General features: G+C 51.2%; 1 protein-coding gene across 2 annotated transcripts in view; it reads left to right on the plus strand.

The window, feature by feature from the left end:
* yif1a (Yip1 interacting factor homolog A (S. cerevisiae)) overlaps positions 1 to 24,238 on the plus strand; it is a 44,185-nt gene that overhangs the window by 5,397 nt on the left and 14,550 nt on the right. For both annotated transcript variants that reach the window (XM_038787453.1, XM_038787452.1), the window contains exons 3-7: positions 1,350 to 1,454; positions 3,382 to 3,466; positions 14,887 to 14,944; positions 17,266 to 17,421; positions 21,802 to 21,895. In XM_038787453.1, the coding sequence (XP_038643381.1) occupies positions 1,350 to 1,454; positions 3,382 to 3,466; positions 14,887 to 14,944; positions 17,266 to 17,421; positions 21,802 to 21,895 (498 nt within the window). The remainder of the gene's footprint in view (positions 1 to 1,349; positions 1,455 to 3,381; positions 3,467 to 14,886; positions 14,945 to 17,265; positions 17,422 to 21,801; positions 21,896 to 24,238) is intronic.

The following is a 24,238-nucleotide window of genomic DNA, read 5'->3' on the forward strand; positions in this document are numbered from 1 at the left end:
GAGTTTGTTAACGTGCACTGAATGCTGGAACTAACCTACTAGTACCGTGTTAATGTTGCACTCGAGCTTCCTCACACCTTTCTTCATCTCGCCCTGTCAAACTGCCTGACTCAACGGTGGGCAATCTGCGGCCCACCTGGGTGCAGCCCCCGCGAGACATTTTGTTGACCGCTGCCCGGCCCGCGGGGTCGCCACTGATTTCCGTCCGTGTCGTTTTTCTCCCTCCCGGTCTGACTGAAGCGATTCGCACGTCAAGCGAGGGGCGAGTGAATAGGTAGCACAGTGATTAGCACTGTTGCTTCACAGCGCCAGGGACCCGGGTTCAAGTCCCGGCTTGGGTCACCATCTGTGCGGAGTCTGCACGTTCTCCCTGTGTCTGGGTGGGTTTCCTCCGGGTGCTCCGGTTTCCTCCCACAAGTCCTGAAAGACGTACTCGTTGGGTGAATTGGCCATCTGAATTCTCCCTCTGTGTACCTGAACAGGTGCCGGAGTGTGGCGACGAGGGAATTTTCACAGTAACTTCATTGCAGTGTTAATGTCAGCCTGCTTGTGACGCTAATAAAGAATATTATTATTAAGTGAGGTGCGTGCTGTTTGCTCACAGCATTAACTGTGAGCCGTGCACCCCCTCTGTCCAAAGTGTAAATATTTATTTTGATTGTACCATTTCAAGTTGAATACAGTTCGATTAATATTTAAATGATTCAGCATTTTCAATAATTCATTATGAAATATTAGGCGTGTATTAAATGTATTTAATCTTATTCATGGGGTCGAGGTTAGTGAACAAGCCCAGTTTCAAACTTGCGGCTGACGGAGATGAAGGAGGGCCACTGGTGTGGCCCACTCACGAGCCCAGGTCGATCATCACTGCTCTGACTCCCTCCTCGAGTGGATCTGTACCAATCGCCTCAACCGCTCCCAGTGGGAATGAGTTCCGCATTCCCGCCAATTAATCTGGCCTCCCAATTATATTTATTAGTGACCATCTTTGATGGCAGAGGAGGGGAAGGTGTTGTGAAGAGGTTTATGATGGAGAAACATTTTCCACTGGAGGCACAATGAGAAGTTTTATTTTTTTGCTTTTCACAGCGAGGTGTCGTGAGCTGGAAGGCGCTGCCCGAAAGCAGATTCAGTAGGAACTTTCAAGGGGGGGGGGGAAGAGACGCAGAGTGGGCCTAACTGGATAACTCTCGAGAGCCAGCACGGGCGTAATGGGACCGAATGGCCTCCCTCTGTGCCATATCATTATGTGAGGGGAAGGGGGCACGCACTGGGTACGTGGTGCTCCATCAACCTCCCGGGCTCAGGCCACACTAACCACGTGTTCCTTTCTTCCCTTGTGCCAGCTGAACAGGTTTGTGTCCGTCAACAAGCTGAAATATTTCTTCACGGTCGACACCAGATACGTCAGCAAGAAGCTGGCGCTGCTCATGTTCCCGTACACGCATCAGGTACTGAACCCCCCCCCCCCACCCCGTCGCCGCGGGCAGGAAATAATTATTGCAGCCCCAGAACCCCGAGCCGAATCCACACTTGAACCATGGGCTTTGTCCCCACGCGGGCTGTAGGATTCCAAAGCAGAATCCGACCGGTTGCCTTCACGCCAATCCCAAGCAGGCATGGGGCGCACGCACACCATCGCCTGGCACTCTCTTGCCCGGCTCTCAAGAGAGACAGCAGCACGGAAATGCCAAGGGGCCATCAGACTGGCTCTGTGAGGCGCAGTTGTAAGCTCCGGGTTCGGGGTGACAGTTTGGGGGGATCTTTATGCTGGCCGGTTGGGGGTGGGTTACATCGTGTTAACAGTCATGACAAAATGTTGAAAAAAGATTCCTCCTTCGCCAGCTGAGGTACCTTTCACCCCTCACCCTTTGCCTGTGACGGGAAAATCTGATTTGCTCCAAGTTGCATCTTCCCGTGACTGGGTCGGTATCTCTCCCCATGGAACCAGAGGAGTTGCAGTGCAGAAGGAGGCCATTCGGCCCACCCTGCCCGTGCCAGCCCATTCCAAGTGAGTGTGTGCTGCGGTGCCTCTCTGCGCCAGCCGCTCTTTTTTTTAAGCCCACCTTCCTGCGCCCGGCCCCTCGCCCTGTAGCTTCCAGCACCTTCGGTGCAGATCTCGGTACTTGTAAAAAGAGTTTAGGGTCTCTGCCTCCACCACCAACTCGGCCGGCGGGTTCCAGGCACCCACTACCCTCTGTGTAAAGAAAGTTCTTCCTCTTGTCCCCACTCCACCTTCTGCCACCTATCTTGAATCTGTGACCCCTGGTTCTTCTCCCCGCGTGGGTCCAAACCTCAGTCTGGAGATTTCAGCCCCCAACCCAGGTTGAGACCCCCAATGTAGTATTGAGGAAGCATTTCCCTGCACTGCAACAATAACTGCGCCCCAATAGGACTTTATTGCCTGCCAAGTGCTTTGGGGTGTCCTGAGGGCAGGAAAGGTGCTATAGAAATGCATATTGGCGCCTTTTTACAGTTGTGGGTTGGCCTTGCAGGGCTCCACAGAAGAGCCGTGATTGCGGGCGTCGGGCAGTTTGACTCGGCACAGTTAAGCCCTCGCAAACGTCAATAAGCGAAATGACTCGGCATCTGCCCACCTGAAGGGGAGGCCCTCGTCTGGAAGATGGCGCCCCCGTCGGCGCAGGCCACCCTCAGTGCTGCACTGCAGGGGCAGCAGAGGTTGGCGACCAAGCCTCTGGGGTGAGGTGACATTTAAGGGAAGAAAGGTAGCTGCCTGGCACAGGAGCTCTCAAAGTCTGCTGGCGGGAGATTTCCTGCATGGTGCAGTAGGGGCGGCTCGGTGGCACAGTGATCAGCTTCACAGCTCCAGGGTCCCGGGTTCGATTCCGACCCCGGGCGACTGTCTGTGCGGAGTCTGCACGTTCTCCCCCCGTGTCTGCGTGGGTTTCCTCCGGGTGCTCCGGTTTCCTCCCACAGTCCAAAGATGTGCAGGTCAGGTGGATTGGCCGTGATAAATTGCCCCTTAGTGTCCAACGGGTTATGTGGAGTTACGGGGATAGGGTGGAGGCTTGGGATTAAGTGCGGTGCTCTTTCCAAGAGCCGGTGCAGTCCCGATGGGCGGAATGGCCTCCTTCTGCACTGTAAATATAAATGGACATAACGGTCTTTACAGTCGATGCGTTCTCCGCACTTCAGCCCCACACCACTCTGTCACGGGTTCCACTGTTTAGAACCATATCAAAAGGGGGACTCACCACTCACGTGCAGCGCGGGCTGGGCCGATTGTAAGTAATACTGTGGGCAGCTCTCGCCCATAAGGTTCTGATCCAGCCCCCCCCCCCAAGGCAAAGCAGCAGATTGCAGTTCGAATGGGAATCTCCGGGGCTCACGGGTATTTGTTTTCCTGTCTCGTCTCAGAACTGGGAGCTCGGATACCGCGTCGACTCCCGCCTGACCCCGCGAGAGGACTTCCACGCCAACGCTCCGGACCTGTACATTCCAAGTGAGTGTGTGCTGCGGTGCTTCTCTGCGCCTAAGAACCTTTTACGCGCCTTTGTGAAACCTCAGCGTTCCAGAGCACGTTACAGTTGCTCCGCGCTTTTGGGACTGTCGCAATGTCGGAAGCACGGCAGCCAATCTGCACACCGCAAGTTCCCACTGTTATGGGCCAGGATTTAGAGAACCACAAAGTGTATCATGGAGTTCACCTGACCCACAACTTTTACTAGATTGTGGTATGGGGAGCACACGGCCCACTCTACAGGTGTGGTATAGCAGAAATAGAAAAGTATTTTTAAAAACAAAACAATGTCTATTCTATGAATTTCAAGTTAACCTTTTTAAAACGTACAGTGAACATCTTAGCGACCATCAATTCAAATACAACCCCCAAAGACTACAACACTAAGTTATCCTTAAGCTGTCCTTTTAACATCCATAAGACTTATATAAAAAAAAAGACCTTTGAACAGAAGCACATCAGGTTAAAGTCACTACTGAGAGCAGTTATTAGGATCGATTTACAGTCTTTAGATTACAGAGAGAGATTCATACCCCTTCTGGCTGTGACTGCAGCTATCCAGCTATGAAAATGAAACTAAAACACACCTTGCAGCAAACAGCCTAAAACTAAAGTAAAAAGCTGACACACAGCCCAGCTTCACCCACTCTCTGACATCACTGCAGTAATAAACACCCATTTCTTAAAGGTACATTTCTTAAACACCCATTTCTTAAAGGTACTCTCACATGACACTACCTGCAGCAGCGTAGTAACGAGGAGAGTATTTCGGGTTTTTTTGAGTTGCAGATCAACGACTAAATATTGGCTGGGATGCCGGAAGTGTTTCCGTGCTCCTCTTCCAGATGGTCCATGCAGAATCGCAGAAAATACGGTGCAGAAGAGGCCCTTCGGCCCATCAAGTCCGAAGGACACCTGACCTGCCTACCTAATCCCACTTTCCAGCAGTAGACCACAGCTTTGAATGTTATGACGTGCTCATCCAGGTACGTTTTAAAGAATGTGAGGCAGCCCACCACTTCCACCTTCCCAGGCAGTGCATTCCAGACCGTCACCACCCTCTGGGTAAAAAAAGGTTTTTCCTTGCAACTCCACCTAAACATCCTGCCCCTCACTTTGAACCTGTGTCCCCTCATGACTCACACTTCAACTAAGGGGAACACCCTATCCACGCCCCTCATAGTCTTGTCCACCTCGATCAGGTCGCCCCCTCAGTCTTCTCTGCTCCAGCGAAAACAGCCTATCTAACCTCTCTTCACGATGTGGAGGTGCCGGCGTTGGACTGGGGTGAGCACAGTAAGAAGTCTTACAACACCAGGTTAAAGTCCAACATGTTTAGGGGCAGCAGGGTAGCATGGTGGTTAGCATAAATGCTTCACAGCTCCAGGGTCCCAGGTTCGATTCCCGGCTGGGTCACTGTCTGTGTGGAGTCTGCACGTCCTCCCCCTGTGTGCGTGGGTTTCCTCCGGGTGCTCCGGTTTCCTCCCACAGTCCAAAGATGTGCGGGTTAGGTGGATTGGCCATGCTAAATTGCCCGTAGTGTCCTAATAAAAGTAAGGTTAAGGGGGTAGGGGGGGTTGTTGGGTTACGGGTATAGGGTGGATGCGTGGGTTTGAGTGGGGTGATCATGGCTCGGCACAACATTGAGGGCCGAAGGGCCTGTTCTGTGCTGTACTGTTCTATGTTCTATGTTTGTTTCAAACACTAGCTTTCGGAGCACTGCTCCTTCCTCGGGTGAATGGAAGGTTTTCACCTGAGGAAGGAGCAGTGCTCCGAAAGCTCGTGTTTGAAACAAACATGTTGGACTTTAACCTGGTGTTGTAAGACTTCTTACTGTACTAACCTCTCTTCATACATAGAATATACAGTGCAGAGGGAGGCCATTCGGCCCATCGAGTCTGCACCGACCCATTTAAGCCCTCCCTTCCATCCTATCCCCGTAACCCAATAACCCCATCTAACCTTTTTGGACACTAAGGGCAATTCAGCATGGCCATTCCACCTAACCTGCACGTCTTTGGACTGTGGGAGGAAACCGGGGCACCCGGAGGAAACCCACTCAGACACGGGGAGAACGTGCAGACTCCGCACAGACAGTGACCCAAGCCGGGAATCGAACCTGGGACCCTGGCGCTGTGAAGCCACAGTGCTAGCCACTTGTGCTACCGTGCTGCCCATGAACCTTAAATGTTCCATCCCAGGCAGCATCCTGGTGAATCTCCTCTGCGGTCCTTAACTTCCGTCCCAGTGGGCAGGGTGCCTCTGACAGTGCAGCACTCCCTCAGTGCTGCACTGAAACGTCAACCTGCGTCATATGCTCAGGTCTCTGCCGTGGGGCTCAACAAGACCTTGTGAGTGAGGGCAATGCTGAGCCATGGCTGACACCAGTGAATTGGGCGACGAGGACTTGTTGAATACCCGTTATGGCCTTGTGTTCAGACTAGTTCAGGGATTAAGGGGAAGAAGGCAGGAGAATGGGGATGCGAAAAATATCAGCCACGATTGAATGGCGGAGCAGACTCGATGGGTCAAGTGGCCTAATTCTTCTCTTATGTCTAATGGTGGGGAGGCAAGTGGTTTTTAGCTGTCGACGCAGGACTTCGTTGAGCCAGGAAATTTAAGTCTAAAGTCCATCTTAGCTGTTTTGCCTTTGCCCTGTGATGGAACTGCTTAATTTTAAGCTGCCTCAAAGCGGACCAGGGAAAGTTCCGGACATGGCCTTGGTCTCCCCAGACCTAAGCTGCAGGGAAGTTAAGTTGACTCCAGCAGAGAGAAGAAAATCAACCAGGTTCCGAACAGTTTACAGGAGACTGCAATCTCTCCCAAGCTCTGCCGCAAAACGCGTATTGGCCGAGGGTAGGATCCAGATCAAGCCGTGTGCTGCCCCTCTTAGTTGAACGGCCTGCTGCTACCCGTGGTCCAGCCCCGCACGTTCGACATGGCTGTCGCGTTGAGGCACCCCCCTTGCACGCACACTCGGCGTAACCCAGTTGGGATCCACTGCTTCAGGTTGCGGTACAGAACCTGGCGAACCTTAACCTTTGCAATGCTGCAGTTTGGCAGGGCAGAGAGTCGGTGCTATCTTAGTGCTGCGGTTTACGGCGGCACGGGCAGGCGATATAGGTCTGCAGGCTTCCACTCTGTGGAATTTCAGATTCTCAGCCGTACATCCGAAGGGAGACTAAGCAAAGGGCGTATGTTTTAGAGGGAGAAACATCCTCAACCCTCAGTTTTAGGAGTGGCACTGATGATGCCCTGGGAACCGCTGCCTACCCTTGTGAGATGTGAGGATTCTTTCTTTCGGTTTCGGGGATGCTGGGCATCATACTGCTCTGGAAATGGATTGACCAGGAACCTGCCAGAAGGAAATTACTGTCTGTCTCTCTCTGCCTCGTCTCTCTCTCTTTCTCTCTCTCTCCATTTCACTCTCTCTGCCTCGTCTCTCTCTGCCTCATCTCTCTGCCTTATCTCTCTGTCTGTCTGTCGCTCTCTTTCTCTCACTCCATTTCGGTCTCTGTCTCTCCCTGTCTCTCTCCCTCCCTCTCTGTCAGCCTGTCTCGGCTCTCTCTCTCTCTCTCTCCCTCTCCATTTCGGTTTCTGTCTCTCTCCCTGTCTGTCTCTGTCTCTCTCTCTGCCTCATCTCTCTCTCTCTCTCCATTTCGTTCTCTGTCTCCCTGTCTCTCCCTCCCTGTCTCAGCTCTCTCTCCCTCTCTCTCGGTCTCTTTCTCTCTCTCTGTCTCTTTCTCTCTCTCTCTCTCTCCTCCATTTCGGTTTCTGTCTCTCTCCCTGTCTGTCTCTCGCTCTCCATTTCGGTCTCTGTCTCCCTGTCTCTCCCTCCCTGTCTCCCTCTCTCTCTGCCTCGTCTCTCTCTCTCTCTCAAGTTCGGTTTTTGCCTCTATCCCTCTCTATCTCTCTCTCTGAGTCTGACTCCGGGGCTCAGAAGGGAAGGGGGGAGCATAGAAAAGCAATAGTAATAGGAGATTCAATGGTTAGGGGAATAGATAGGAGATTCTGTGGTCGCGAGCGAGACTCCCGAAAGGTATGTTGCCTCCCGGGTGCCAGGGCCAGGGATGTCTCGGATCGTGCCTTCAGGATCCTGAAGGGGGAGGGTGAGCAGCCAGAAGTCGTGGTGCACATTGGTACCAATAACGTAGGTAGGACAAGGGGTGTGGAGGTAATAAACAAGTTTAGGGAGTTAGGCTGGAAGTTAAAGGCCAGGACAGACAGAGTTGTCATCTCTGATTTGTTGCCGGTGATAGCGAGGCTAGGAATAGGGAGAGAGTGCAGTTGAACACGTGGCTGCAGGAATGGTGTAGGAGGGAGGGCTTCAGGTATTTGGAAAATTATAGCGCATTCTGGGGAAGGTGGGACCTGTACAAGCAGGACGGGTTGCATCTGAACCGGAGGGGCACCAATATCCTGGGGGGGAGGTTTTCTAGTAGTCTTTGGGAGGGTTTAAACTAATTTGGCAGGGGAATGGGAGCCGGATTTGTAGTCCAGCAACTAAGGAAGCCGATATTCAGGACGCCAAAGCACGTAGTGATGCAGTGAGGAAGGTAACACTGACGAAGGAGAGTACTTGCAGGCAAGGAGATGGGTTGAAGTGTGTATACTTCAATGCAAGACGCATCAGGAATAAGGTGGGTGAACTTAAGGCATTGATCGGTACTTGGGACTACGATGGGGTGGCCATCACGGAAACTTGGATAGAAATGGGGCAGAAATGGTTGTTGGAGGTCCCTGGTTATAGATGTTTCAACAAGGTTAGGGAGGATGGTAAAAGAGGTAGGGGGGGGTGGCATTGTTAATTAGAGATAGTATAACAGCTGCAGAAAGGCAGTTCGAGGGGGATCTGCCTATTGAGGTAATATGGGTTGAAGTCAGAAATAGGAAAGGAGCAGTCACCTTGTTGGGAGTTTTCTATAGCCCCCCCCCCCCCCCAATATCAGCAAGAGATGTGGAGGAACAGATTTTGGAAAGGTGCAGAAGTCACAGGGTAGTGGTCATGGGTGACTTCAACTTCCCAAACATTGAGTGGAAACTCTTTAGATCAAATAGTTTGGATGGGGTAGTGTTTGTGCAGTGTGTCCAGGAAGCTTTTCTAACACAGTATGTAGATTGTCCGGCCAGAGGGGAGACCATATTGGATTTGGTACTTGGTAATGAACCAGGGCAGGTGATAGATTTGTTAGTGGGGGAGCATTTTGGAGGTAGTGTCCACAATTTTGTGACTTTCACTTTAGTTATGGAGAGGGATAGGTGCGTGCAACAGGGCAAGGTTTACAATTGGGGGAAGGGAAAATACAATGCTGTCAGACAAGAACTGAAGTGCATAAGTTGGGAACATAGGCTGTCAGCGAAGGACACAAGTGAAATGTGGAACTTGTTCAAGGAACAGGTACTGCGTGTTTTTGATATGCATGTCCCTGTCAGGCAGGGAAGAGATGGTCGAGTGAGGGAACCATGGTTGACAAGAGAGGTTGAATGTCTTGTTAAGAGGAAGAAGGAGACTTATGTAAGGCTGAGGAAACAAGGTTCAGACAGGGCGCTGGAGGGATACAAGATACCCAGGAGGGAACTGAAGAAAGGGATTAGGAGAGCTAAGAGAGGGCATGAAAAATCTTTGGCGGGTAGGATCAAGGAAAACCCCAAGGCCTTTTACACATATGTGAGAAATATGAGAATGACTAGAGCGAGGGTAGGTCCGATCAAGGACAGTAGCGGGAGGTTGTGTATTGAGTCTGAAGAGATAGGAGAGGTCTTGAACAAGTATTTTTCTTCAGTATTTACAAACGAGAGGGGCCATATTGTTGGAGAGGACAGTGTGAAACAGACTGGTAAGCTCGAGGAGATGCTTGTTAGGAAGGAAGATGTGTTGGGCATTTTGAAAAACTTGAGGATAGACAAGTCCCCCGGGCCTGACGGGATATATCCAAGGATTCTATGGGAGGCAAGAAATAAAAGTGCAGAGCCGTTGGCAATGATCTTTTCATCCTCGCTGTCAACAGGGGTGGTACCAGAGGATTGGAGAGTAGCGAATGTCATGCCCCTGTTCAAAAAAGGGAATTACAGGCCAGTTAGTCTTTCTTCGGTGGTAGGCAAAGTAATGGAAAGGGTACTGAGGGGTAGTATTTCTGAGCATCTGGAAAGACACTGCTTGATTAGGGATAGTCAGCACGGATTTGTGAGGGGTAGGTCTTGCCTTACAAGTCTTATTGACTTCTTTGAGGAGGTGACCAAGCATGTGGATGAAGGTAAAGCAGTGGATGTGGTGTACATGGATTTTAGTAAGGCATTTGATAAGGTTCCCCATGGTAGGCTTATGCAGAAAGTAAGGAGGCATGCGATAGTGGGAAATTTGGCCAGTTGGATAACGAACTGGCTAACCGATAGAAGACAGAAAGTGGTGGTGGATGGCAAATATTCAGCCTGGAGCCCAGTTACCAGTGGCATACCACAGGGGTCAGTTCTGGGTCCTCTTCTGCTGTTTGTGATTTTCATTAACGACTTGGATGAAGGGTGGGTCAGTAGATTTGCAGATGATACGAAGATTGTTGGAGTTGTGGATAGTGAGGAGGGCTGTTGTCGGCTTTAAAGAGACATAGATAGGATGCAGAGCTGGGCTGAGAAGTGGCAGATGGAGTTTAACCCTGACAAGTGTGAGGTTGTCCATTTTGGAAGGACAAAAATGAATGCGGAATACAAGGTTAACGGTAGGGTTCTTGGCAATGTGGAGGAGCAGAGAGATCTTGGGGTCTATGTTCATAGATCTTTGAAAGTTGCCACTCAAGTGGATAGAGCTGTGAAGAAGGCCTATGGTGTGCTAGCGTTCATTAGCAGAGGGATTGAATTTAAGAGTCGTGAGGTGATGATGCAGCTGTACAAAACCTTGGTCAGGCCACATTTGGAGTACTGTGTGCAGTTCTGGTCACCTCATTTTAGGAAGGATGTGGAAGCTTTGGAAAAGGTGCATAGGAGATTTACCAGGATGTTGCCTGGAATGGAGAGTAGGTCTTACGAGGAAAGGTTGAGGGTGCTAGGCCTTTTCTCATTAGAACGGAGAAGGATGAGGGGCGACTTGAAAGAGGTTTATAAGATGATCAGGGGAATAGATAGAGTAGACAGTCAGAGACTTTTTCCCCGGGTGGAACACAACATTACAAGGGGACATAAATTTAAGATAAATGGTGGAAGATATAGGGGGGATGTCAGAGGTAGGTTCTTTACCCAGAGAGTAATGGGGGCATGGAATGCACTGCCTGTGGAAGTAGTTGAGTCGGAAACGTTAGGGACCTTCAAGCGGCTATTGGATAGGTACATGGATTAGGGTAGAATAATGGAGTGTAGATTAATTTCTCCTTAAGGGCAGCACGGTAGCATTGTGGATAGCACAATTGCTTCACAGCTCCAGGGTCCCAAGTTCGATTTCGACTTGGGTCACTGTCTGTGTGGAGTCTGCACATCCTCCCCGTGTGTGCGTTGGTTTCCTCCGGGTGCTTCGGTTTCCTCCCACAGTCCAAAGATGTGCAGGTTGAGTGGATTGGCCGTGATAAATTGCCCTTAGTGTCCAAAATTCTATGATTAACCTAGGATAAAAGTTCGGCACAACATCGTGGGCCGAAGGGCCTGTTCTGTGCTGTATTTCTCTCTCTCTCTCTCTCTCCCTCTGTCCCTCTCTTTGTCTGTCTCTCTCTCTCTATCTTATCTCTCTCTCTCTCTCTAGCCCCCCCCCCCCCTACCTGAGGAAAAGGATAGAGGGTACTTCCGTCAATAATTTTTTTAAAGGATTGAAGGTTTTCAGTTCCATAAACCGTCCGGGGTTTGAGCCAATGCCCGGCTACTGATTTGTCACAAGCCCTTTCGTTCCCATTGCCTTCAGCTAGCGAGGAATTATCAGAGTTTGATACTTGGGTTGCAAACTCCATCATGTAGAATGGGCAGCACAGAAATAATCCTGTCAGCCCAACCCGTTAATGTTTGTGTTCCACGAGAGATTCCTCCTCACCCTAATTTAGTTGACATTTGTATAAACACGCACACTGAGGATTTTTATCAACTACAAACATAAAGACCCCACACAGCTACAATAATCTATGTACAACCCTTAATGAACTCCCCCTTAACTGTTCCAATTCAATAACAAGATCCCATAAACTAAAAACCTCTTTTTACCAAAGCAGCAGGTAACTATAACCATTGGGTTTCTTCCTTGGAATAACTCTTTAAAATTGAAAATAGAGAGGCCGAGTCTGCAGCAGCCAAATGTGAAAACGAAAGTAAAAACTCACAGAGCCACAGCCCAGCTCCACCCACAAAATGACATCACTGAAGCCATGTGATAAGACAAAAACCTTGCTTAAAGGGACTCTCCCATGACAGGCTATCTTTAACTTGACCCCTTCATACAAGGCACCGGCCGCAGGTGCCTTCGCTCCTTGTCTTTAATCGACGACCTTCAAAACAAAGCTGGCACCCCGACTATGCAGAATCTACAGCCCGACTCATCAACGGACAGGCTTTCCGGCCCTGTCACTGACCTCGTCCCTTTGATTTTACATCAAGTTAAATCTGCTCCCTCCTCACGTGAAACGGGTCAGAGTGATCTTGTGCATCGTTTGCACACCGCCCTGACTCGGGAATATATCGGCCGTTCCTTCGCTGTAGCTGGGGTCAAAATGCTGGAGCTCCCTCCCTAACAGCACTGTGGGTGTCCCTACACCGCGCGGGACTGCTGCGGGTTCACGATGGCGGCTCACCCGTCACCTTCTCGAGGGGCAGTTAGGGATGGGCAATAAATGCTGGGCCCGGCCAGCGAGGCTCACATCCCATGAATGAATAAAAAAATCTATTTAACTTTTTAGAAAGTCAAGAAAGTATCAAGAGGTCTTGCATTAGGTACTCACATCCTCACCGCCAAACTTACTTCCGAGAGTTTAGTCACACATCTGTCGACATCTGTGGGCAGCACGGTAGCACTGTGGTTAGCACAATTGCTTCACAGCTCCAGGGTCCCAGGTTCGATTCCCGGCTTGGGTCACTGTCTGTGCGGAGTCTGCACGTCCTCCCCGTGTGTGCGTGGGTTTCCTCCGGGTGCTCCGGTTTCCTCCCACAGTCCAAAGATGTGCAGGTTAGGGTGGATTGGCCGTGATAAATTGCCCTTAGTGTCCTAAAAAGTAAGGTTGGGGGGGGGGGGGGTTTGTTGGGTTACGGGTACAGGGGGGATACGTGGGTTTGAGTAGGGTGATCATGGCTCGGCACAACATCGAGGGCCGAAGGGCCTGTTCTGTGCTGTACTGTTCTATGTTCTAAGGACTGACAGACTGGGTCTCTTTTTGTGTGGTGAGCCAATAAAGGTGTTTAAAATTCTGAATGATGTGGAGATGCCGGCGTTGGACTGGGGTGAGCACAGTAAGAAGTCTTACAACACCAGGTTAAAGTCCCAACAGGTTTGCTTCAAACACTAACTTTCGGGGCGCTGCTCCTTCACCTGAGGAAGTGAAACAAACCTGTTGGACTTTGACCTGGCGTTGTAAGGCTTCTTACCGTAAAATTCTGAAGATAGAGAGATTTGGGGAGAAAACATTCTCTCTCTTGTGGGGGAGCACGCACCTGGAGGCCGTTAATACGGGATGGTCCCCCCCGTCGGGAATTCAGGAGAAACCTGGTTCACCCAGAGAGCGGTGAGAATGTGGAACTCAATACCACACATCCTCTGTGCTATTTCCCATGCAATCTTCCTATGTCAACTGTCACGATGTAATTGCTTGTTCTGACCAGTAGTTGGCTCTGTGGGGCGTGTGTCTGAAGTGCCTCTCCCAGCCGTGTCGCCGCCGTTTATATCCAAAAATAAATAATAGCTCCCTGGAAAGCACGAAAGTCAGTTTGCACATATGCCACATATTGTGATCGAAGCTGATAGAACGGGTTGCTGATCACTCACAAGTTTCACTACCCCATAGCTGATAGAATATCAGAGTCTCAGTGACGCATAGCCCACGGGTGATGGTCGCCGCAATTCAACAGAAACGCAACTTGTTTTACTCTGTGACCTTGGATCGCAGTTCAGGATGTGGTGTTTTCTCACCCACAGTTTGGCGGCTCTCTGACGGCCAATCCACAACCCCATGACCATCTGCACAATGTAGCATCACGGCACAATGCTTAGCACCGGAAGGATCACAATGGGGGGGGGTGTTGTTGGGTTACGGGTATAGGGTGGATACGTGGGTTTGAGTAGGGTGATCATGGCTCGGCACAACATCGAGGGCCGAAGGGCCTGTTCTGTGCTGTACTGTTCTATGTTCTATGATCACAGCACCAGGGACCCGGGTTCGATCCCGACGTCGGGTGACAGCCGGTGTGGAGTTTGCACTTCCTCCCCCCGGTGTCTGCGTGGGTTTCCTCCCCCGGTCCAAAGATGTGCGCGTTAGGCGGATTGGCCATTGATAAATTGCCCCCCCCCCTCCGCCTTGGTGAGGTGGGATAGGGGCAGAGGAGTGGGCCTGGACGGGGTGCTCTTTCAGAGGGGCGGTGCAGACTCGATGGGCCGAATGGCCTCCTTTTGCACTGTAGAGATTCTATGATCGGCCTCGCTCTGGTTATGGTAAATGGTACATTGCGTGTCCACAGTGAACAGTTTGCGGTACAGGGTCCAACTCCCCAGCACTTTTAGCACTACACCACTGGCGGCCCTGCCTTCAGCTGCCCGGGCTTTCAGCTCCCCAAACCTCTCTGCCTCCTCTCCCCCAAGGCGGTCCTTAAAATCTACCTCTTTGAACAGGCTTTTGGACATCAGCACAATTGGCTGTATTGTCGTATTTTAACAAAGAAAAGTACAGCACAGGAACAGGCCCTTCGGCCCTCCAAGCCTGTGCCTACCATGCTGCCCGTCTAAACTAAAATCTTCTACACTTCCGGAGTCCATATCCCTCTATTCCCATCCTATTCATGTATTTGTCAAGATGCCCCTTAAATGTCACTATCGTCCCTGCTTCCACCACCTCCTCCGGCAGCGAATTCCAGGCACCCACTACCCTCTGTGTAAAAAAAACTTACCTCATACATCTCCTCTAAACCTTGCCCCTCGCACCTTAAACCTATGCCCCCGAGTAATTGGCCCCTCTACCCTGGGGAAAAGCCTCTGACTATCCACTCTGTCTATGCCCCTCATAATTTTGTCGACCTCTATCAGGTCGCCCCTCAACCTCCGTCGTTCCAGTGAGAACAAACCGAGTTTATTCAACTCTCTCCTCCTAGCTAATGCCCTGCATACCAGGCATTTTGTTTAAAAGCGCTCCTGTGAAGTGCCTTAAGAATGTTTTAATACATAAAAGGCGCCATATAAATGCTAGGTGTTGCTTTAGAGCCAGGATTGACTGCTGTCTTTGGTTCTCTTGTTTCAGCCATGGCATTTATTACATACATCCTGTTGGCCGGGGTGGCACTGGGCATCCAGCAGAGGTTAGTATGGCAAAGGGCCAGCTGGAGGCATGGGGGGTGGGGGTGGGGGGTAGTGTTACAGAAGCAGAATACTGCAGGTGCGGAAAATCTGAAACCAAGACAGAAAAGTGCTGGAAATACACAGCAGGCCAGGCAGCACCTGTGATGTGAGAAAAGTAGCATTCGTCCATTGAGGTTGGGGGTGAAGATCAAAGGGAAATTAGTGTGATTAGAAGGAAGGAGAGACAATGGGGTTGGCAAAGTTGCGCGGCTGGAAGGTGCGGTGACGACAGTAAAGGAAGAAAAGATTGTACGTGACAACGGCAACACATTTTCTCTGAAACTTTTTTTTTGGATCCATTTTTACGGGATGTGGGCTTCGCTGGTGAGGCCTGCATTTGGTGTCCATCCCTAGTTGGCCCTTGAGAAGGTGGTGGTGAGCTGCCTTCTTGAAGCCGCTCCAGTCAACGAGGTGTAGGTGCAGCCAATGTACTGTTGGGGAGGGTGTTTCAGGATTTTGACCACAGCCGTAGTGAAGGAACGGGTGATATATTTCCGAGTCGTGATGGCGAGCGGCTCGGAGGGGGGGAAATTGCAGGTGGTGGTGTTCCCCGTGTGTCTGCTGCCCTCGTCCTTCTAGATGGTAGAGGTGGCGGATGTGGAGGGTGCTGTCGAAGGTGCCTTGGTGAGTTGCTTGAAGACGGTGCACACGGCTGCCGCTGTGCGTCGGGGGTGGAGGGAGGGAATGTTTGTGCTTGGGGTGCCGATCAAGCGGGGCAGCTTTGTTCTGGATGGTGTTGAGCTTCTCGAGTGTTGTTGGGAGCCGCGCTCATCCAGGCGAGTGGAGAGTATTCCCTCACACTCCTAACTTGTGCTATGTAGATGGTGCACAGGCTTTGGGGGAGTCAGGAGGTGAGTTACTCTCCGCAGGATTCCCAGCCACTGACCTGCTCTGGTAACCACAGTGGCTATATGGCTAGGTCAGTTCAGTTTCTGGTCAATGGTAACCCCCAGGATGTTGATAGTGGGGCTTTCAGAGATAGTCATGCCATAGAATGTCAAAATGTGATGGTTTGATTCTCACTTATTAGAGATGGGCATTGCCTGGCACTTGTGAGGCGCGATTGTTACTGAAGGGGTTTGGCTCCATTGACTGATCCATTGTGATTGTGTATAGCAAGAATGAATGGGAATGGGTTTGGATCCATTGGGATTGTGTTCAGTGTGAGTGAATGGGAAGGGGTTTGGATCCATTGGGATTGTGCTCAGTGGGAATGAATAGGAAGGGATTTGGGTCCATTGGGATTGTGTACAATGGAAGTGAATGGGAGGGGGTTTGGGTCCATTGGGACTGTGTACAATGGAAGTGAATGGGAAGTGGTTTGGATCCTTTAGGATTGTGTACAATAGAAGTGAAGGGAAAGGGGTTTGGGTCCATTGGCATTGTGTAAGTGGGATTGAATGCAAAGGGGTTTGGGTCCATTGGGATTGTGTACAATGGAAGTGAATGGGAAGGGGTTTGGGTCCATTGGGATTGTGCACAATGGGAGTGAATGGGAAGGGGTTGGGTCCATTGGGATTGTGTACAATGGAAGTGAATGGGAAGGGGTTTGGGTCCATTGGGATTGTGTACAATGGGAGTGAATGGGAAGGGGTTTGGGTCCATTGGGATTGTGCACAATGGGAGTGAATGGGAAGGGGTTTGATCCATTGGGATTGTTGACAATAGGAGTGAATGGGAAGGGGTTTGATCCATTGGGATTGTGCACAATGGGAGTGAATGGGAAGGGGTTTGGGTCCATTGGGATTGTCCACAATGGGAGTGAATGGGAAGGGGTTGGGTCAATTGGGATTGTGCACAATGGGAGTGAATGGGAAGGGGTTTGGGTCCATTGGGATTGTGCACAAAGGGAGTGAATGGGAAGGGGTTTGGGTCCATTGGGATTGTGCACAATGGGAGTGAATGGGAAGGGGTTTGATCCATTGGGATTGTTGACAATAGGAGTGAATGGGAAGGGGTTTGATCCATTGGGATTGTGCACAATGGGAGTGAATGGGAAGGGGTTTGGGTCCATTGGGATTGTCCACAATGGGAGTGAATGGGAAGGGGTTGGGTCAATTGGGATTGTGCACAATGGGAGTGAATGGGAAGGGGTTTGGGTCCATTGGGATTGTGCACAAAGGGAGTGAATGGGAAGGGGTTTGAGTCCATTGGGATTGTGTACAATGGGAGGGAATGGGAAGGAGTCTAGGTCCATTGGGATTGTTTACAATAGGAATAAATTAGATGTTCTATCGCAATGCGGTTGCCTGGTAACATGGCCTGTGTATTTGTGTTTCAGATTTTCTCCTGAGGTGCTGGGAATGTGTGCGAGCACTGCTCTCGTGTGGATTATTATTGAGGTTTTGGTCCTCGTCCTCGCACTCTACCTGATATCAGTACACACTGATCTTACTACGTTTGATCTTATTGCCTACAGCGGATATAAATATGTGGGGTAAGTGCCAGCGAGGTGAAGCTGTTCCCCTGTCTGTCTGTACCTGCCTGCGTACAGGAGCTATGTGTCAGAGTAATGGAGCCCGGCAAGGTGAGGTATAACAGGGGTGTCATAGCACCTGCCCTTCTGGATATACCACCCTGCCGTGGGGGTCTCATGTCACAGCGCAGGTTGCAGTATTGTAGGGTCTGGCGGCATGGCGCAGAGCAGGGAGGCTGCTGCAGTTACAGGGTGGTGGTGTGGGCCAGAGGTAAGTGCCAAAACAGAATGGGCAAGGAGCCTCCAAGATGCCACCTGGCTCACAGCCCCTTTGCTGGCTGCCAGCCTCGAAGCCGAAGTGCCCTCTGGCCGTCGAGAGACGAGTAAAAATGAAAATCGCTTATTGTCACGAGTCGGCTTCAATGAAGTTACTGTGAAAAGCCCCTAGTCGCCACATTCCGGCGCCTGTCCGGGGAGGCTGGTACGGGAACGAGTGGTTCTCCTTTCTGAAAGTATTCGGGGAGCGAACCTCGAAACGCGAAGCTCACGCTCCTGCTTGTTCACGGCAGCGGCCAGGGGTGCTGAAAAATGCACTTGCGCAAGTTTACTGAGCTACAAGTGTTCAGACAAAGCAGAAACGGAATTTCGCCCGTATTTGGCAGAGTGCGACGGCAGGCGGGCACAGCACCAAACGGCTGCTTTCTTCCCCGTATTGTTGGGAGCATGGGGGAATAAAAACTTCAAGGTGAGTCACCCACCCTGACATACGTGTACACACACCTGGCACTACAGTGCCCAGGCATGCCTCTCTCCCTGGGAACGATGCGCCCACCCGAGTTCCTCCTGGATGCCTGCTCGCCAGCTGCACGCCGCGGAAGACTTGTCGGGTTGACGTTGGGCGGGGGTGGGGTCACCATCCCGCCGTAGAGGTCTGGTAATGAGATTTAAATGTATTATAATGAACACGGATTCCCATGATGGCGCTGGCGGGCAGAATCACGTCACATTTTGGCGTGGTGTTAATGTCACCGGGTGCGTCGCCCAAAGACCCTGGGCGGATCCTCTGGTGTTGGGGGGGGGGGGGGGGGGGGGGGGGGGGGGGGGGAGATACGACACGGGTTCAAATGATTGAGTTTAAATTCAATTAATAAATCAGGAATGGAGAGTGAGTCTCATGATGGTGACCGTGGAACAATCACTTTTTCGCTATTAAAAACCCACCTAGTTCACTGATGCCCCTTTATTGAAGGAAATCTGCCGTCCTTACCGGGTCTGGCCTACAAATCCTCGCAAGTCACTTCGGGGACGAGTAACAAATGGTGACCTTGCCCACCCACCTACCTAAAAATCCCCGGCTCCCTCCTCAGTCCCTGCACGTCTCAGCGGGGTTGCGATGCTCAAATTGGCCAGAAGGCCGGGAATTCCGGCAGAGCTTCCGGCTCCTGACTAGTGTCCAGCAACGACCCCGCTGCCCCCCCCCCCCCCCCCCCCCCAACGCCCCTGACTGAAAGTTACCAGCAGCCACGGTTTTGAACCCCACCCCCTCTAAAGGAGGAGACGGAGGGAGGGACGACTACACAGGCAGAGGAAGCACATCAGCTCGAAAGACGATGGCGAGTGAATGGTTGTGGGAGGCTCATCCGCGTCCTCCAGCCGCCACCGCAGTCGGTCAACAGATGGCGCTGAACAACGTGTGTGTGGTGTGTCTCGTGGTGCGTGTGAGAGATAGAGAGACACGGGCTGCAATCTAATCGTGAGAACAAAGCTCGAGTGATTTATTGCCATCATCTGACACTGTGGATTGGGCTGCAGCCTTGAACCCCCCCTTGGACCTGCAGGATGTAGGTCGTAACTGTACAGGGCGGGGGCTGCCCGAACTTTCCATTCACACCGTGTACTTTGTGAACAATAGAACGGAGAGAGTAAAGGCAACTGGTACAAACGCGGCAGACCAAGGGGTGGAGAGTGGCTGTGGGGCCAAGGGCAGGTGATGGATGAAAGACCAAGAGTCCAGTGGCAGTAGAGCGAGGTGGCGGATATTGTCAGGGGGACATGTGGAAGCTGACCTGCAGATGGTGGGGCCGATCTAGGGTTTATTTAATAATGTGTTGCAGGAGAACAAGTTCAAATGTCACCCTGGCTAGGGTGCGAACTGGGCAACGGGCTGGGATCTGTCTGGCGCGATCCTGCCCACGGTGGAAAAGCACCCTTACCCAGAGAGTGCTCAGTGTTTTCTCATTACTGGAGGACTCCTGTACAGTGGAAACTTATCTGCTGGTGCCACGTAGATTACAGGGAGGCTTCACGATGCGTCTGAAGAAGGCTGAGATCTTGTATTGAACCACCCGAGCCGCGCAGATCCCACAGTCACTATCGTAGTATCCTCTCCGATATCACAGCGCTGGGTGCCAAAATTAACCAACGCCCGGCGAAAGCTAGCCCTAAGTTTGACCGGCTCAGTCAGACTTTGTAAAAGAGCAGGGTTTGCCTCAGAATGCATCGCTTCTTTATGGGTGCAAGGCCTGGGGCCACCTACCTGCATCGCGTAAAACAACAGGGGCATTCCATCTCCGCTGTCTGAGGCCTATTCGCGACGTCAATGCCCAGCGCCGAGGTCCCTGCAAAGCGCTGCGTGCCCGGCGTTGGGAGCACGCTTGTCGCAGCCCAGCTTCGCTGGGTCGCCCGCGTGGTTTGGATGGAGGATTGCCGCACACCCATGCCGGCACTCTGCAGCCAGCTGCGCACGGGAACCCGCACCACGGGACGTGGCGAGCTTGGATATAAAGATGGTGTCCGAACGCTGACCTCGCAGCCTGAAATCTAGTCATTTTGACCTTGAAGGGGAACAGAGTGCAAGTGCCTTCAGGGTAAATTGAGCGAGGCGCAAAGCTAATCCCTCAATCCATACCGCCAGCATTGACCTCGTCTGCAGCATTTCTTTTAATTCTTTCGCTGGCTGCACCAACATTCGTTGCCCATCCCTGATTTCCTTTGAGCTGAGTAGCTGGCTAGGCCATTTCAACTGTGTGGCTGGAGTCACATGTAGGCCAGACAGGGAAAAGACGGCAGATTTCCTTCCCTGAAGGATATGAGTGAACCAGATGGATTTTTACGACAATCGACAATGGTTTCATGGTCATCATTAGACTTATGATTCCAGATTTTTATTGAATTCGAATTTCACCGTCTGCCGTGGTGGGTTTCGAACCCAGGTCCCTAGGTCATTACCCTGGGTCTCTGGTTTGCTAGTCCAGTGATAATACCACCGCGCCACTGCAATGGGTTATGCAAACCAAGACGCGGTCTAACATCACACATGAGATGACATTAACCTCGACTGTGGCGGCACGGTGGCGCAGTGGTTAGCACTGCTGCCTCGCGGCGCCATGGACCCGGGTTCGATCCCGGCCCTGGGTCACAGTCCTTGTGGAGTTTGCACATTCTCCTCGTGTGTGCGTGGGTCTCATCTGCGCAACTCAAAAGATGTGCCGGTTAGGGCAGCACGGTGGCGCAGTGGGTTAGCACTGCAGCCTCACACCGCCGAGGTCCCAGCTTTGATCCCGGCTCTGGATCACTGTCCGTGTGGGGTTTGCACATTCTCCCCGTGTCTGCGTGGGTTTCGCCCCCACAACCCAAAGATGTGCAGGGCAGGTGAATTGAACATGCTAAATTGCCCCTTAATTGCAATAAATGAATAGGTTACTCTAAATTTATATTTTAAAAAAGATGTGCAGGTTAGGTGGATTGTCACGCTAAATTGCCCCTTTAATTGGAAAAAAATGAATTGGGTGCTCTAAATTTATTTTTTAACAACCTGGACTGTGCGAACTAATTTTCTCTCTACCATCGTCCCGACAGGCGAACCCTTTCATACGTTTCCACGGTGTTAGAGGTTGGTATGCACCTTCTAAAAATGAAATGAAATGAAAATCGCTTGTCACAAGTAGGCTTCAAATGCACTTACTGTGAAAAGCTCCTAGTCGCCACATTCCGGCCCCTGTTCGGGGAGGCTGGTACGGGAAGTGGTTCTGAAGGGGGTCAGTCTGGCCTAGCGCGCAACGCCCACATCCCATAAATTAATCTTTAAATAAAACCAACAAATTGGCTGCACTGTTTGCTGCAACAGTGATTATAATTAAATAAGAACTTCATTGGCCGTAGGATGCCCTACGGTTGTTTTGTTTTTTTTCTTTAAAGGCGCTAGCCTTTCTTTTACTGGCACTAAGTCACGCTCTCTACTTTTCCCTCCCCCGGTAATGCTGATGATGCGGGAGCCTAACCTGCTTGCGAGTTCAGACGTATCTCAATCTGGTCTTTTGTGTCGGGTGTGAATTTCCTGTCGCGCTATGCCTATCCTGTGACAGAGCGGCTAACAGCGATCTCTTCCCGTTTCTTTCTCAGGATGATAATCACCATTTTGGGCGGCTTGCTCTTTGGGCGGGATGGTTACTACGTGGCACTGGCTTGGACCTCCTGTGCTATTATGTTCTTCCTGGTAAGTGTGACTCACTCCCATTCTCCTCCGCCAGGACTGAAGCAGAAAATCAGGGCCCGGGTTCCTCACCCCCACAACCCAAAGATGAGCAGGTTAGGTGGAACGCTAAATTGCCCCTTAATTGGAAAAATAAATAATTGGGTGCTCTAAATTTAAAAACAAAATTGTACATTAGTGTACAGGGTGGGACCTCCCGAGCTGTGCAAAATATTATAGATAGCAGGGCGGCATGGTAGCGCAGTGGTTAGCACTATTCCTTCACAGCGCCAGAGCCCCAGGTTCGATTCCCGGCTTGGGTCACTGTCTGTGCGGAGTCTGCACGTTCTCCCCCGTGTCTGCGTGGGTTTCCTCCGGGTGCTCCGGTTTCCTCCCACAAGTCCCGAAAGACGAGCGTGTCAGGTGAATTGGACATTCTGAATTCTCCCTCTGTGACCCGAACAGGCGCTGGAATGTGGCGACGAGAGGATTTTCTGTAACCTCTACAGTCCGCATTCTTGGGACGTTTTCCAGATTATGGAATGACGTTGGAATGCCTTACCACTGTTTGAATCAGGAAGCGCTGCAGGTACATAACATTTACCTAAAACACAAAACGGCGATAAAGTATTATAAAGGCGGTGATTTTAAAAAATTGTTTGACATATCCACAACGCCCTATATTCTGCAATAAAAACAAAGAGGTACAGCTGGTCTGACAAACCTCTGGGGAGAGAGAAGCGAGAGCTACATTTAGAAATGCGGTGAGTTTTTTACTTTCGAAAAAGGGTGTGGTGGGGTGCCAGGCAGAATGAAAGGGGAAGGTCAAGGATAGAGGGCAGGGGAGATTAAACATAAAAATGTTCCAGCTAGGTGGATTGGCCATGCTAAATTGCCCCTTCGTGTCCAAAGGTTAGGTGGGGTTACAGGGGAAGTGGGTTGAGGTGGGGTGCTCTTTCGGAGGGTCGGTGCAGACTCGATGGGCCGAGTGGCCTCCCTCGGCATTATAGGCATTCCATGTCATGGAGCAAAAGAGAAACGTTTGGGGTAAAGGAATAAATCATGAGTCCAGAGTAAGAATTAGTAGCGGAATAAAGGACAGCTCTGCCTGTGAACGAGAAACATGAAAACACCCGGTGCGCTCCTCTGTCTGTCCTGACACTTCATCCCCCCCTTCCCACAGCACCTTCCCCGTGCCATCACAGAAGGTGGCAGCACCTGGCCCTTTTAGCCCCCTCCCCTCACTGTCCCCGTGCCTCGAAACAGTCGTTCCTGGTGAATCAGCGAGTTAGAAACATAGAAGATAGGAGCAGGTGGAGGTCATTCGGCCCTTCGAGCCCGCTCGGCCATTCATGATGATCGTGGCTGATCATCCAACTCAAAAACCTAATCCCGTCTTCCGCCCCATATCCTTTGCCCCCCAAGTGCTATATCGAACTTAAAAACATGCAATGTTCTGGCCTCGACTCCTTCCTGTGATTACGGATTCCACAAGCCGACCACTCTCTGGGTGAAGAAATGCCCCCTCGTCCCTGCCCTAAATGGTCCGCCTACCCGTATCTGCTTGCATTCCTTTCAATTTGACCCACTGTATTTGCTGCCCCTCCCCCTCTACGTTGCGGAGGCAGACCGGGTGGTGACCGCTTTGCGGAGTGACCCTGCTCAGTCCGCGGGACGCGCCGACTGCTCGCCGTTTTAATCCGCCGCCTGGCTCTCCGGCTCGCCTTTCTTTCCTCGGCTGCTGCCTTGTCCCACTAAAGCCCAGGGCAAGCTCGAGGAACGGTAGCTCGCCTCCCAATTACAGCCCTCTGATTCAACACCGAGTTCGACAACTTCAGACCGCGATCCCTGTCCTCCATTTTGATTTATTTTGTTTCACCGAGTGTATTCATGGTTTTGGTTTTTTTGCTTCCGGGCAGAGCTGTCCCTTCATTCTGCCGCTGTTGACACTTACTCTGGACCAGTGTTTCGTTTCCTTATTGCAAACACTAGAACATAGAACATTACAGCGCAGTACGGGCCCTTCGGCCCTCGATGTTGCGCCGACCTGTGAAACCATCTGAAGCCTATCTGACCTACACTATTCCATTTTCATCCATATGTCTATCCAGTGACCACTTAAATGCCCTTAAAGTTGGCGAGTCTACTACTGTTGCAGGCAGGGGCGTTCCACACCCCTACTACTCTCTGAGTAAAGAAACTGCCTCTGACAATCTGTCCTATATCTATCACCCCCTCAATTTAAAGCTATGTCCCCTCGTGTTGGTCATCATCATCCGAGGAAAGAGGCTCTCACTGTCCACCCTATCTAACCCTCTGACTATCTTATATGTCTCTATTAAGTCACCTCTCAGCCTTCTCCTCTCT

Source organism: Scyliorhinus canicula, chromosome 31 (assembly GCF_902713615.1).
Source record: "Scyliorhinus canicula chromosome 31, sScyCan1.1, whole genome shotgun sequence".
Lineage (NCBI taxonomy): Eukaryota > Metazoa > Chordata > Chondrichthyes > Carcharhiniformes > Scyliorhinidae > Scyliorhinus > Scyliorhinus canicula.